This window comes from Gossypium hirsutum, chromosome A01, assembly GCF_007990345.1.
Source record: "Gossypium hirsutum isolate 1008001.06 chromosome A01, Gossypium_hirsutum_v2.1, whole genome shotgun sequence".
In the NCBI taxonomy this organism is placed as follows: domain Eukaryota; kingdom Viridiplantae; phylum Streptophyta; class Magnoliopsida; order Malvales; family Malvaceae; genus Gossypium; species Gossypium hirsutum.
The window spans coordinates 86,141,282-86,153,650 of NC_053424.1; the positions used below are offsets into that span (position 1 = coordinate 86,141,282).

Here is a 12,369-nt window from a genome sequence, read left to right on the forward strand (position 1 = left end):
AAGGTTGCACGGGTAGTCCAAGACCACTGTGGACCTACTGTTGGGCCAGTAAGTGTACCTGGACCCTTATTTTTGGTAAATGTCTAATATACCCCTAAGTGATGTATGACTATTTGAGCATGCCACTTATACTGTTTATACATTTATATTATGCTGCATCGCATAGGGTGAGATATATGATTTGGAGGAAGTGTACTGAAAGGCTATAAGCCTATTACTGGTAGCTCTACTACAAATACTATTTTTAGTGTCGCAACCGGTGCTACTTGGAGTGTAGGGCTGGGTGGGTCGATTTTATCCCCGTATGGTGTGTAGGGTTGGTACAGAGATGGTTTGTAGAGGCTAGATTGGGTAGGATATTCTAATTGTATACTGTACTGATACTGTTACTGAAATGGGCTCAGGCCTAGACTGCTACTATTACTAAAATGGGCTAAGGCCCTAACTGAGACTACAAGGGTTTAGGCCCAAATTGTGTTTACTTTGATTGATTGCTATTATGAGATTACACAATGAGTTTCGTAAACTCATCCATCTATTAAGTGTGTAGGTAATCCCTAGACTTAGGCAGGTCGTTGCGATGGAGGACTCAGCGGTGGCCACTCGCTTTACTTATCTTTTATTAATTTACGTTTTGGTTATATTTTGGATTTTTCTTTATGTAAAAAGGTGTCTTAGGTATTTATTTTTAATTTGGTAATTTATTTTTATTCATTGGATTTATATCTGCTAGCGGTAGGAAAGTTGCAAGATTTCAAAAGCCAAACGTTTTCTAAAACACCACCAAATCGCAACTAGTTTTAAAAGCTTCTACAAACGAAAACTATTTTACAAAATTAATAACGTTTTAATATAAGTAAACCTTAATCATACAATTCCACGTCATCAATGAACAGACACAACTTTCATTCAGCTTTTCAAACTATAAAAAGAGGCTAGCTAAAGTTTGGACTTATGTTTTTAGAAAAACACTTCGATGTGATGTCGTCAGATCCAGTCATAACATCTAGGCCGGTTTTGGAGCATTACACTCACTTCTTGTTTATAAAACCATTAAGCACCTATAAACTTAAAGCAATTAACTTTTGTAGCTTTTACAATTTAGTCCTTTTTTTTCTTAATTAACTATCCAAAGGTTAAAATTATTGGACCAAATTTTATTATGACACTCCAATAACTTTATAAATATTAAATAAATAAATTATGACACTCCAATAACTTTATAAATATTAAATAAATAAAATTTTCTGACTCACTGGTCAGAATTGTGGTCTCGAAACCACACTTTCTAACACCACTAAAAACGGGTTGTTACAACTCTCCCCCTTAAAGGAATTTTTGTTCTCGAAAATCTTACCGAGAAAAGGTTCGGATATTACAATCTCATGGTTTCTTTGGGTTCCTAGGTGGCCTCCTGAATGGCATGACATTTCCATAGAACTTTTACTAAAGCTATCCATTTATTTCTCAACTCTTTAACTTCTCAAGCTAGAATTTTAACCGGTTTCTCAATGTATGTCATATTAAGCTATAACTTTATTTCAACTGGACAAATTACATGGGAAGTATCTGATCTATACCTTCTCAACATCGATACATGAAATACATTATGAATCTTTTTGAGCTCTAACGGTAAAGCCAAATAGTATGCTACTAGAGACATTCTCTCGGTAACCTCGTACGGACCAATAAATCTTAGACTTAGTCTTCTTTTTCATCTAAAGGAAAGAACTTTCTCGATAACCTCATACGGACCAATAAATCTTGGACTGAGTCTTCTTTTTCATCCAAAAGAAAAAACTTTCTTCTGGGGTGATACTTTCAGGAATAATCTTTATTTCATTTCGATGACCCTGGTTTACATGGGATATCGAACTTCAGTTCAACATTCTTCTATCTTTATTGGTGGAGTGATCACTGGGAGATCTTTACCTGGTCATCTTAAGACCCCTTTATTACCTATTGTAGGTTCTAGATGGTTTATCATCCTTGCAGATTCCTACCCTTCCTTTCCCAATTCGCCTTCTATATTCTTTCTCCTCTTAACTCTTTCCATGCCAAATCATCCTAATTTCATCTTGGATTATGAACATGCCACAGTTCTGATGCATACACTAATATTCTGCCCATGAGGTCTATCTACTCATAAGGCCTACTAAAAAGGTCCAGGCACATTGGCATTCTTATCTGGGTTCATCTTTATTATTTCTACCCCATCCTTAGGTTGCAATATTGTTTGGATTACTTCATTGTGTTCAGCCCTAATAGCGGTATCTTGTTTTTGGGGTGAAACATACTTGTTTGTTGTAGACTACTTTGGCCTATATTACCCAACAGATCATTATCTAGGTGACTGTACGAATTCATGATTCCTCTCACATGTTGATTCCTTACGAAACTAGCTATTTGGCTAATACTTTCATACTAGTTTTCCCTTAAAGAGAAATAGTCTTGATAGATATATCTACCACTCGATGTTTCCCTTCTTGGTAATTCTCTCTATTATTGGGTTCTAATTAACCCTTCATTTTCTTATGGACTGACCGATGTACTTTCAATCAACCACTAGTGTACAGAGTTCCTTGAGCACCCTCTAAAGATTATTGATGGTGGATCCTTATCTGCAATTCTTGATTAAACCCTATTTCGTTTGCCTGTACACCAAGCACCGCTGGTGCATCATCTCCCGTGACTATTTCTTGTTGGGTTATCACCTATATGCCCTACTTGCTTTCACAACCACAATTCTAGCAACCTTTTTCCCACTTTCATTATGTTTCCCATTAATTGGCATATTCTTTCGACCCGTTGGCTATCTAGTGTGTGTCCATACTTTCATTTTCCTTCTAACCCTTTTTTCTTAGTTTGTAGAATTTCTAGTTTTTACCGTCTTGATTGTTCACCCATGTTGTTGCTTATTGAACTATGGTCTTAATTGCTTATTGAACTATGGTCTTACTTGTCAGGTCTCATGTTTAATGTCCTAGTGGACTCTACTGGTTATCATAGCTGAGCCATGGTTTTACATCTCATAATCCTCGTGTTTATTATCCCGACAGACTCCCTGTGTTTAGTGCCTCGACGGACGACCCTTTATGATGTCGTAGCATCTTTTACTTATGGTCTTACACAATGTAACCCCATGTTTACCAACTCGATAGACTACCAAAGGATGCCATAGCATCTTTTAGCTATGGTCTTAGTCCTATTTACCTTTTTGGCATACTTTCGTATAATGGCATAGCATTTTCAACTATGGTCTTACTAACTTTTATGGTCGAAGCAACACATGATGCCATAACATCTTTCAGCTATGGTCTTACTCATTTTAGACGTATAGCCTCCGATCGGACTCATGTCCTAGGCATGATATTTCTTATTTATTTTTCTTACTGCATTCCATCCATTCCTCCATTTCACCATTCCTAACATTGATGCTCGAACACCGTAATGTCTCCTCTGCAACGCCTAGAGCTTCGCGTATCACGGCTTGATTTTGTAATACTATATGGCGGTATCTAACAGAAATTCTCATTTCTTGGATTCTAACTTCATCTAAACCCTTTTATAATTCTCTTTCATGTTCTTTTTTTAAAGCATGTGACATTTGCTTTTCAAGATCAAACATAATGGACTCATAATCAATTCTTGAATCCTAAACTAGTATGGTGGATACTCATGTGCCTACGAAATCTTTAACTTACCCAACATTCCAAGGATGGAGTGCAAAAAGTCACCTGACCCTTCTTTGCTTCCTCCTCCACTTACCTTCTCCGAACGCCAAAGCTTCTACTCTAACTCCTTGAATTTTCTAATTTGCCGACTAGTTCCCCATGATCATTGCTCCATGTAAAGCTTTCCATAACCATCGCTTCCTCGGAGCAACCAAGGAAGATGAAGAAGAGGAGAGAATTAAAAAGAATTGAGAGGAATCCACATGAGGATTCATTTCTCAACTATTTATAACTATTCTCGCACGGTGTTTAATCATAAAATATCCACTTCTTTACAATCATTTTGTTTGCCACTAAGAGACCGGCTAGTTCTAATTTAACCAAACCGGGCTTGGATCTCAACCAATACCCAATTATGTTCCTAACTTTTCCTAATTTTTCAATAGAGACCGGCAGCTTATGGCCGCTTTCAATTTGGCCCCAAGTTGTTCCTAATTTTTTGGTTTAAAGAAAACCAGGTGTGACAATGGTAACACGTAAATCTAATCAATAATTGAAAATGTATCCTTGAGATTAATTAAAAGAAATTATAACTAAGAATCAAGTGATTAAATTCATAGCTTTAAAATCATGGAAATATTAATAATGAAACATAATTGAAATTATTTCTATACTGTTGTGAACTTTGATGATGGTCATCTAAGAATTTCGTTGTCAAACCATGCTTGTAAGCTTTCAACAGGTTCCATGGGAAAACTTGACGTAAACTTAAGGTAAGAATGGTACCTTCCTTAGCTTATTATTGCTTTATTTTGTTAAGATGTTGAATAAATAAATCCATATATATTATATTTTGAGCTTGAAAGATATCAAATTATTCTTTAACATGACATGATTGTTGTTGAATATTGAATTATTGAATTATTGAGAAATTGATAAATTTGAATTAAGCACTTGTAAATCATAGCATGAGTTTTGTCAAGTATAGTTGACATATCATAGGATAGTAATACTATATTTTTGTTATGATTACTTTGTGGGTTGCTTTATGCACTTGGGAGTTACTGCTAGCAATTTGTGCTCAAGAGTTTGGTTGGTTTACTGTTTAGTGTTCCTCACATACTTGGAGTTACTATTATTGTCATCATTCGCGCTTTGTATGTATTTGGTGTGTGGGTTAGATCCATGTACCTGACCTTGACCTCTACTAGTGTTTACAAATGGGTGATTAAGAACCAAAATATGTTTATCGATCATTGTTACCAAATCAAATCACTGTTAAATATCGTGATACTGAATTGTCAATTGCACTTTTCACTAGTTTTTATTTCTGATTTGTGCACCAAATTATACTAAATTATTGTATGTGTTATTGATCGCATTTACCGAATTAAATATCGTAAATGATCCATGAAATGGATCTGATTGTTAATGTTATATGTGATATACTATGATTTGATCGAACCATCGCCAAACCTTGCTATTTGAATGGAGAATGGTATTTGATTCATTGGATCATTCTTGAATGGCTTATCACGTTAGGTTAAATCGAAATGCACTATTGAATCAAGTTCGTAAAGTGGAATTCTAATCATCAAGTTGAACTACGATAATTGCTTAGAGTTGAAGTGTTAGAAATTGTTGGGTAATAATATATAGGATTAGTAAATGATTTTATGACATGAATATTGAACAAGTACGTTGTGCATGCTAGATGTTATCATGTTAAATCATGATAAAAGCTATGAGATCATGAATTAATGTCCATTTTAGTTTAATAAAAATGACTAAGATTTAAATACATCAATAATTGCTTTAAGTCTTGAATATAAATTATTGTACTTTAGGTCACATGATTATATTAATTATAATTTGAATTGGACTTTAATTGTATGAGTTTCATAGAATTATTGGTGAGAATTATAATACTCAACGTATTATTGTTCTTTTATGTGCACAGATTAATCGAGCCAAATCAAAAATTCGAGAAGAATTGTATCAACAGAACAAAGTCACAATCATACTAATATGAACTTTTGCTTATCCTTTTGGGTAATTAAATGATAGCTTTAGCATATACATATTAGGTGTTTCCATAAAGTCGTTGGTATATGTATTGGCTATGTAGTTTAGTATGTAAATTAAGTACTTTTCGATTTGGTTTGAGGGTGCTTTGATATTATCTTCTTATTAGATTGTGATGAAAGAATGGTTAACTAGTTGAAGCTAGATAGGAAACTTGTTGTTTAGGATGCATTTAAATACCATAAGATAGCCATTTAGGCCATAAGATAGGAAACTTCCTAAGCAATTGTAGACCTTATAGGTCAAGAAACCTTAGATTGACCTAACTTGTGCATTTTTGCACATAAGTCTCAATACTTACAAAGCACGCATCAAGACCTCCAAAGTCAATAGCTAAAATTTGAAAAACAAAGAGGCAAGTCTCAAGCAATGATACCGCAGTTTACTTTTAAAACGCAATTAAATCGATCCAATGAGCCCCAGGATAGTTAAATTCCCCATGGGTTGACCATATTGAGACGTTGAAATGGTTAAACTTATAGATGATCATCAATCATCGATTGTGTCACTGAAGATGCCACTAGACATCAAATGTAACATCGTCTAATCGAGACCGTCATCGGCTCGGGTAAGGGGTGTTGCATGGACTTTATTGGATATGGTTTGTAGCATGATAAACAACTTCTAGTTACTAATGTCTTTGCAAATGCATCTGCCCAAAATTGATGTTGGCTCCTAATAAGGCAGCCTCTAAAATTCTTTTAAGTCGTGGACTAGGAGAATACTTAGTTTAAGGCACCTATAAGTTTGGGGTTGCCAAGCAGAAGGAAGAATATATAATCCATATGAAAAAAAATAGATTCTCCTGCAATAAGTGGATTAATTATCTAGAGAAATTCGAAGGATACAGATTTGCATTTCAAACCTAAGTTCAATAATTATATAAATCAGTAAAGTTAGATTCCTTTTGAATGGTGAAGTTAGTGGAAGTGTTTCAAAAAATTTAAATAATGAAACTATCTTACAAGAAACAATCTCACAAAGCTCTTATGAAAGTAAATCCACAAAAAAAATGCTATTAAGATCACAAAGAAAGAAAATCAGTCAACCCTAATGCTTATGTGTTTTATTTGTAATGGCCAATATTTTATATTGTAATCAATAACGATTCAGTTTTGTTTTCACAAGCCATAAATAATGTTGAATCTGACAAATGATTAAATTTCATGAAAGATGAGATGAAATATATGAAACAAAACAAAGTTTAGGATCTAATCAAATTGCCAAAAGATTCGAAACAAGTTAAATGCAAATGAATCTTAAAAGCAAATATGAATCAAATGAAAATATCAAATGATATAAAGCAGACTACCAGTTACCCAAGGTTATGCTAAGAAAGATGGGGTTGAGTATATAGACTTTTTTATTGTCCCTAAGAAAGACTCCTTAAAATTTATTATAGCATTAGTGACTCATATGATTAGAGTTACATCAAATGGATGTGAAAATAGACTTTCTATATGGAGATACGGAGGAAGAGATTTATATGGACCAATTTAAAGCTTTCTCAATTGAAGGAAAATATCATATTAGGTGTAAACTTGGATTTCTAAAAGAAGACATGTAGTTTTCTTGGCAAGACTCAAAGGTTAGCTCCGTCATATTGTTGTAGTTGTTGAATGATCCAACTAAGGGTTCTAGACAAGGGTATATCAATAAGCAAAGCAGAAAAATTAGTTAGAAACATGATTCTTATATTTGAATGGTAATTTAACAATTAGAAACAATTGAAATTTTAATAAACCAATCAATTTCAGAACTAGGCTTTTGGGAAATAGAGCATTCATCTAGATCATGTCAACCACTTTTAGATGCAGGTATGAAGAAATTAACCTTTAAGAGGGACCTTCTATCGACGCCGAAACCACCCAGACATCTCTTCATCGTCGGAACATTCAAGCAATTCCAACTTTCTCTGACTGTCAGTGCATTTAGATCCATCATTTTGCATTACTGTTGGCAGACTTTTGTTCTTTGCTTCCATCTCCAATGTCGACTCGCATTTCCCTGTGTTAAATGACCAAGTAGTCCTACTTCTAGTAATGGGAAAATCAGTGAACTTGGAATTCTCTGTCCTTGAATCCAAGCATTCTTCATCTTCATTATATTCATGTACAAACCTCCATCTATCTGAATCTTTACTTTGCTTTCTGTCTCGCCTTGTGGATTTACCAATGCTGCCTTCAAATTCACCAGTGCATGTACCTGAAGCATTTGGCACCTTTGGCCGTTTGTGGTCACATTTCAAGCACACCATATTTCGTCTAAAGTTAATATAGTTGCACCTGTATAATGCCAAACATTCAAATTTTCCATAACATAATAAACAAGGCTGTTATATTTCAGTTTTGGAGAATTCAAGGGAAATTGAATGCAAAAGAAAACTCACGATTCACATTCCCATTCCCCGGGATTGAGATGTCGTTTTGGGGGATTTTCTTTGCATTGCAGACATCTTGTATTCTTTGCAAAATTTAAGAAGTTGCATCTGTAAGAATTGGAAGTCTTCATCAGGAATGCACCATTAGAAACTCAAAAGAAACTAAAGAATCAGAACCTTTCACATATCCAATCTCCCTTCTTTAATGGCAGATGATCCTGATCCTCCCGCAGTTGCCTCAGTCTTTCTTCGAATAAACCATCACAATGCAAGCACTTAATATTTCTTGCAAAATTTAGGAAGTTGCATCTGCCAAATGGAAAGCAAAGCAAATTAAATTCACAATGCACAAACACTTCGAGAATCAAATTTTCAAATCACTATAACATTAGGCTATCAAATTACTTGGGACAAAGCCAATCGCCTGGCTTCATTGGAACTTTTATATGTCCTTGTGTACTTGAATGATCATGCAGTGAAGCATCCCCTCTTGAGGGTACTGCATTCGGCATGTCAGCTTGTTGATCTTTGCTGCCATAATCAACCATTTCTTTCAGCAGTGTTCGAACTGATTCTTTAACTGATTTGTTTTGACATGGCTTGTTCTCTACAGAACTGGTGATCGAGTCCAGACTGTATGTCAATAAAATGCGCATCACATCCACGGTCCTCCCACCTTGATCTTCACGTGCCTTCACATAAGCCCTATCACAGCTTCCTCTCAATTTGCATGAGCTGCAAACCTGCAAAGAGAAAATAAAAGAACAATAATCAGGAAAATGAAAAACCGAAAATATCTGTTTCGCTGGCCACATCAACTATAGGCACTAACAAAAGAGAAGAGCCCTAGTGCATACATTTCCTTCATCAATGCCCACATGAGCTCTTAAGCGCTTCCCAGAATTGACAACTTTCCTATCTAGGCTTGGGCATCCACATCCTACTATGATCTGAATATCTTTCCTTGAGAAATACCTGGAAGCCAAAAGACTATTCAGAAACAACAAAACAGTTCTCAGGGGAAAAACTCTTAACCAACATAGTGGTCGAAGCAAGTCAATTCCCGACGAACGTTAAGGAAAAAAAAAAGAAAGAAGAGGATTTTAACTGAGAGGAATATTATCAAACAGGCTATATGCACCCAAACCTAAAGAAAGAAAATAGATGAAATAGTCATTACTAAGAAAATAGATGAAATAGTCATTACTGAAAATCCTCCATTACCTTATAAGACTAAAGCGATCCCTAGCAAAATTAAGGCACGCAGTGCGGATACTATTGGCTTCTTTGGAACCCAATTGGCCATTTTCAAAAGGGTTTCCATCTCCATCGAAATAGCCTCTCCTCAACAAGCATTCCATCAAATCCACCCACTCCTGCCACGGATGTGAAATGTGAACCGCTGATTCATTCCGCTTCGTGGGTCTCTCATGATCAAAGGGCACATCCATTCCCGACGGTGATTGGGCAGCGTGGGAACTGGGTTTTGGAGGATGGAGCTCAGCGAGCTCATTAAGAACGACATCAAACTTTGAATTGGAATGTAGGGTTCTGGTAAAGTTGTGAACATATGAAATGGGTACAAGAGGGAAGCCAAATTTCTGGAAATGGATTTTGAGAGCAGTGTACATAAATTCATTATAGCTACTTCTAAAAAGCTTCTTCATCTAAGAAAAGTTGGTTTCGAGGTTTCCTTTTCGGCGGAAAATTTCTATGTAACGGTCATTTGAGCTTTAATACTCATAAAACAGCAACACTCCCGCCTCAATTTTTTTTTATATTTAATAGTTATATGATTAAATTTGGTTAATTTAATAGAATATGCTCAAAAAATAAAAGATTCGAGAATTTCTTCATCTATGTTGTTTTTTTGAAGAGAAAAGAAAACGTGTCGTGTAGGGCATGTTTTCACTTTGGAAAAAAAAATTCGGTTGAAAATTAAAAGTTTGTAGATTTATTTTTGTTTGTGTTTGAGATAAACATTATTATAATTTTAAGGAAGCTTTGAATTAACAGTGGTGCCATAGCGCTAGGTGATCTATAAATTTCATCTGTCATGTGAGTATGGAGCCATCACCTAGAAAGTCGGATCGTATTGCAACTCAAGATATAAGTTGACGGTCATTATATGGTCTGGGGTTGAAGTGTAATTGTGTTTCAAGTTTACAAATGTTAAGTTGTTAAGGGATGGAGCATAAATGGGTCGTAGTTGACAGTGGTTATGTGGGCACGACAACGGGCTCTTCTTATTAGAAGATAATGCTTTATAAAACTCAAACACAAATACGAGAAAGAAAAACGCAGTGGCATTTTAGTATAGTCAAGTAATGTGTCATATCCATCACCACCGAAGGCGATGACCCCGTTATTATGACACATGACAGCATTGGGGTGTAATAGGTTATACTAATAAGGTCACCGCCTTTGGTGGAGATAGACAACACAAATTACTTGATTACATTGGAATGCCTCTTGTGTTTTCCTTTCTCACACTTGTGTATTGGTTTTATGAAGCATGCTCATTTGATAAGGAAAAACTCGTTGTGGTGCTCACATTAACACCGCCAACTACAACCCTGGTTATGCTCCATCCTTTGACAACATAACCCTTATAAACTTGAAGCCTTATTTACACTTCAACCCAAGATGATATAATCACTGCCAACTTCGACCTCGAGTTGCAAAGCGATCATGGCTTCTCAAGTGATGGCTCAATACTGACACGGCAAGTGAAATTTTTAGGTTTATATAGGGGATGGGGTGGGGTATAAAGGGAAAAAATTATCCTGAGAATCCCGGGTTGCAAGGCTCAGAAGAAACTAAGCCAACTTGATTGCTTCTGAGCCCTACAACCCGAGATTCTTGGGATAAACTTGATTGGAGAAAATGTAGAAGTTACGAACTCAATGACTTCAATGTGTACACACAACTCAAGAGCATCGAGGAGAAGTGCTAATGACTATATGGTAACTCATGTAGTGGAAACACAAACTTATTTATTTATTCATTAATTTTTTTTGTAAAATGTAACTTAATATTAATTATTGAAGTAAGATACATTACAATACACAAGCCAAATTTTTAATCTTTTTTCGAACCTGTAATGCCCCGTACCCGAGACCGTCGCTGGAGTCGAATTCGAGGTGTTAACGGACTTAATTCATCACTTATACAGCTCAAACAATTTATTTTTAAAACTTCCAGACAAGCTGGCAATCTGCATTATAGTCGCTTAAAAATTCATATCTCGAGTTCTGAAACTCAAAATCCAATTTCGTAAACTTTTCCTGAAACGAGACTCATATATCTATCTATTTTTTTTTAGAATTTTTGGTCGGGCCAATTAGTACAATTTATTAGTTAAAGTCTCCGCTATTTCAGGGTTCTACTTCTCTGACCTCTGTGTATTACGAATCATATTTATCTCTATAAAGAATTTCAATGACTATGCTGTTTGTTTCTCTTAAAACTAGACTCAATAAGGAATCTGTACATATAAAGAATGACTTCTAATTATTTTTTTACAATTTATGATGAATTCTTAAAGTCAGAACAGGGGATCCGGAAATCACTCTCACCCTGTTTCACAAAAATTCAAATATCTCATAAAATATAATTCATATACCTGTTTTGTTCAATCCATATGAAAATAGACTCATTAAGCTTAGATTCTTTACCTTATTCATCATGTAAGTCAATTTCTACTATTTTTAGTGATTTTTTAAATTCACATAATTACTACAGCAATATTCTGTTTTATAACAAATTTCACTTTACTATAGATTTCCATGGACTAAATAGCATTTTAAACATACATGGCATCAAATATGATTTAGATTGGCCATTCCAATGGCTAATCTTTCACAAACCCTTTTCTTACCAAACCATAACCATGTCATAAAATCATTTCCACAAAGTGAGTATTTTGCCATACATGCCACATTCAAAATACACAAGCCATTTTACCAATTTAGGCCTTCGGATAGTGTGAACGAGCCCTCAACCTATCCCAATTCTCAAGCCGACTTGTCAACAACTACAATGAATGAAAAGGAGGGGGTAAGCATAAATGCTTAGTAAGTTCACATGCAAATAGCAAGTAACATAATCATGCAATTCCACATAAAACATCATTTGCATAAACAACATCAAGACATTCGTGTTTCGTTTGCATTTAATATCTTTCTACGATTTCATCAAACCAAGTTCTCAACCCGAGGATTTAAGCAC

At 35.1% G+C, this 12,369-nt stretch overlaps 1 protein-coding gene across 1 annotated transcript; it reads right to left on the bottom strand.

The window, feature by feature from the left end:
• Window positions 1-7,432: 7,432 nt before the first annotated feature.
• On the bottom strand, window positions 7,433-9,806 carry LOC107885927 (zinc finger protein VAR3, chloroplastic). Its single transcript, XM_016812853.2, has 6 exons — window positions 9,364-9,806; window positions 8,997-9,114; window positions 8,545-8,882; window positions 8,317-8,448; window positions 8,149-8,247; window positions 7,433-8,044 (listed from the first exon to the last, which is right to left on the bottom strand). Exons 1-6 carry the CDS (start codon window positions 9,804-9,806, stop codon window positions 7,609-7,611), a joined length of 1,566 nt encoding a protein of 521 aa, XP_016668342.2. The 3' UTR covers window positions 7,433-7,608.
• Window positions 9,807-12,369: the final 2,563 nt, after the last annotated feature.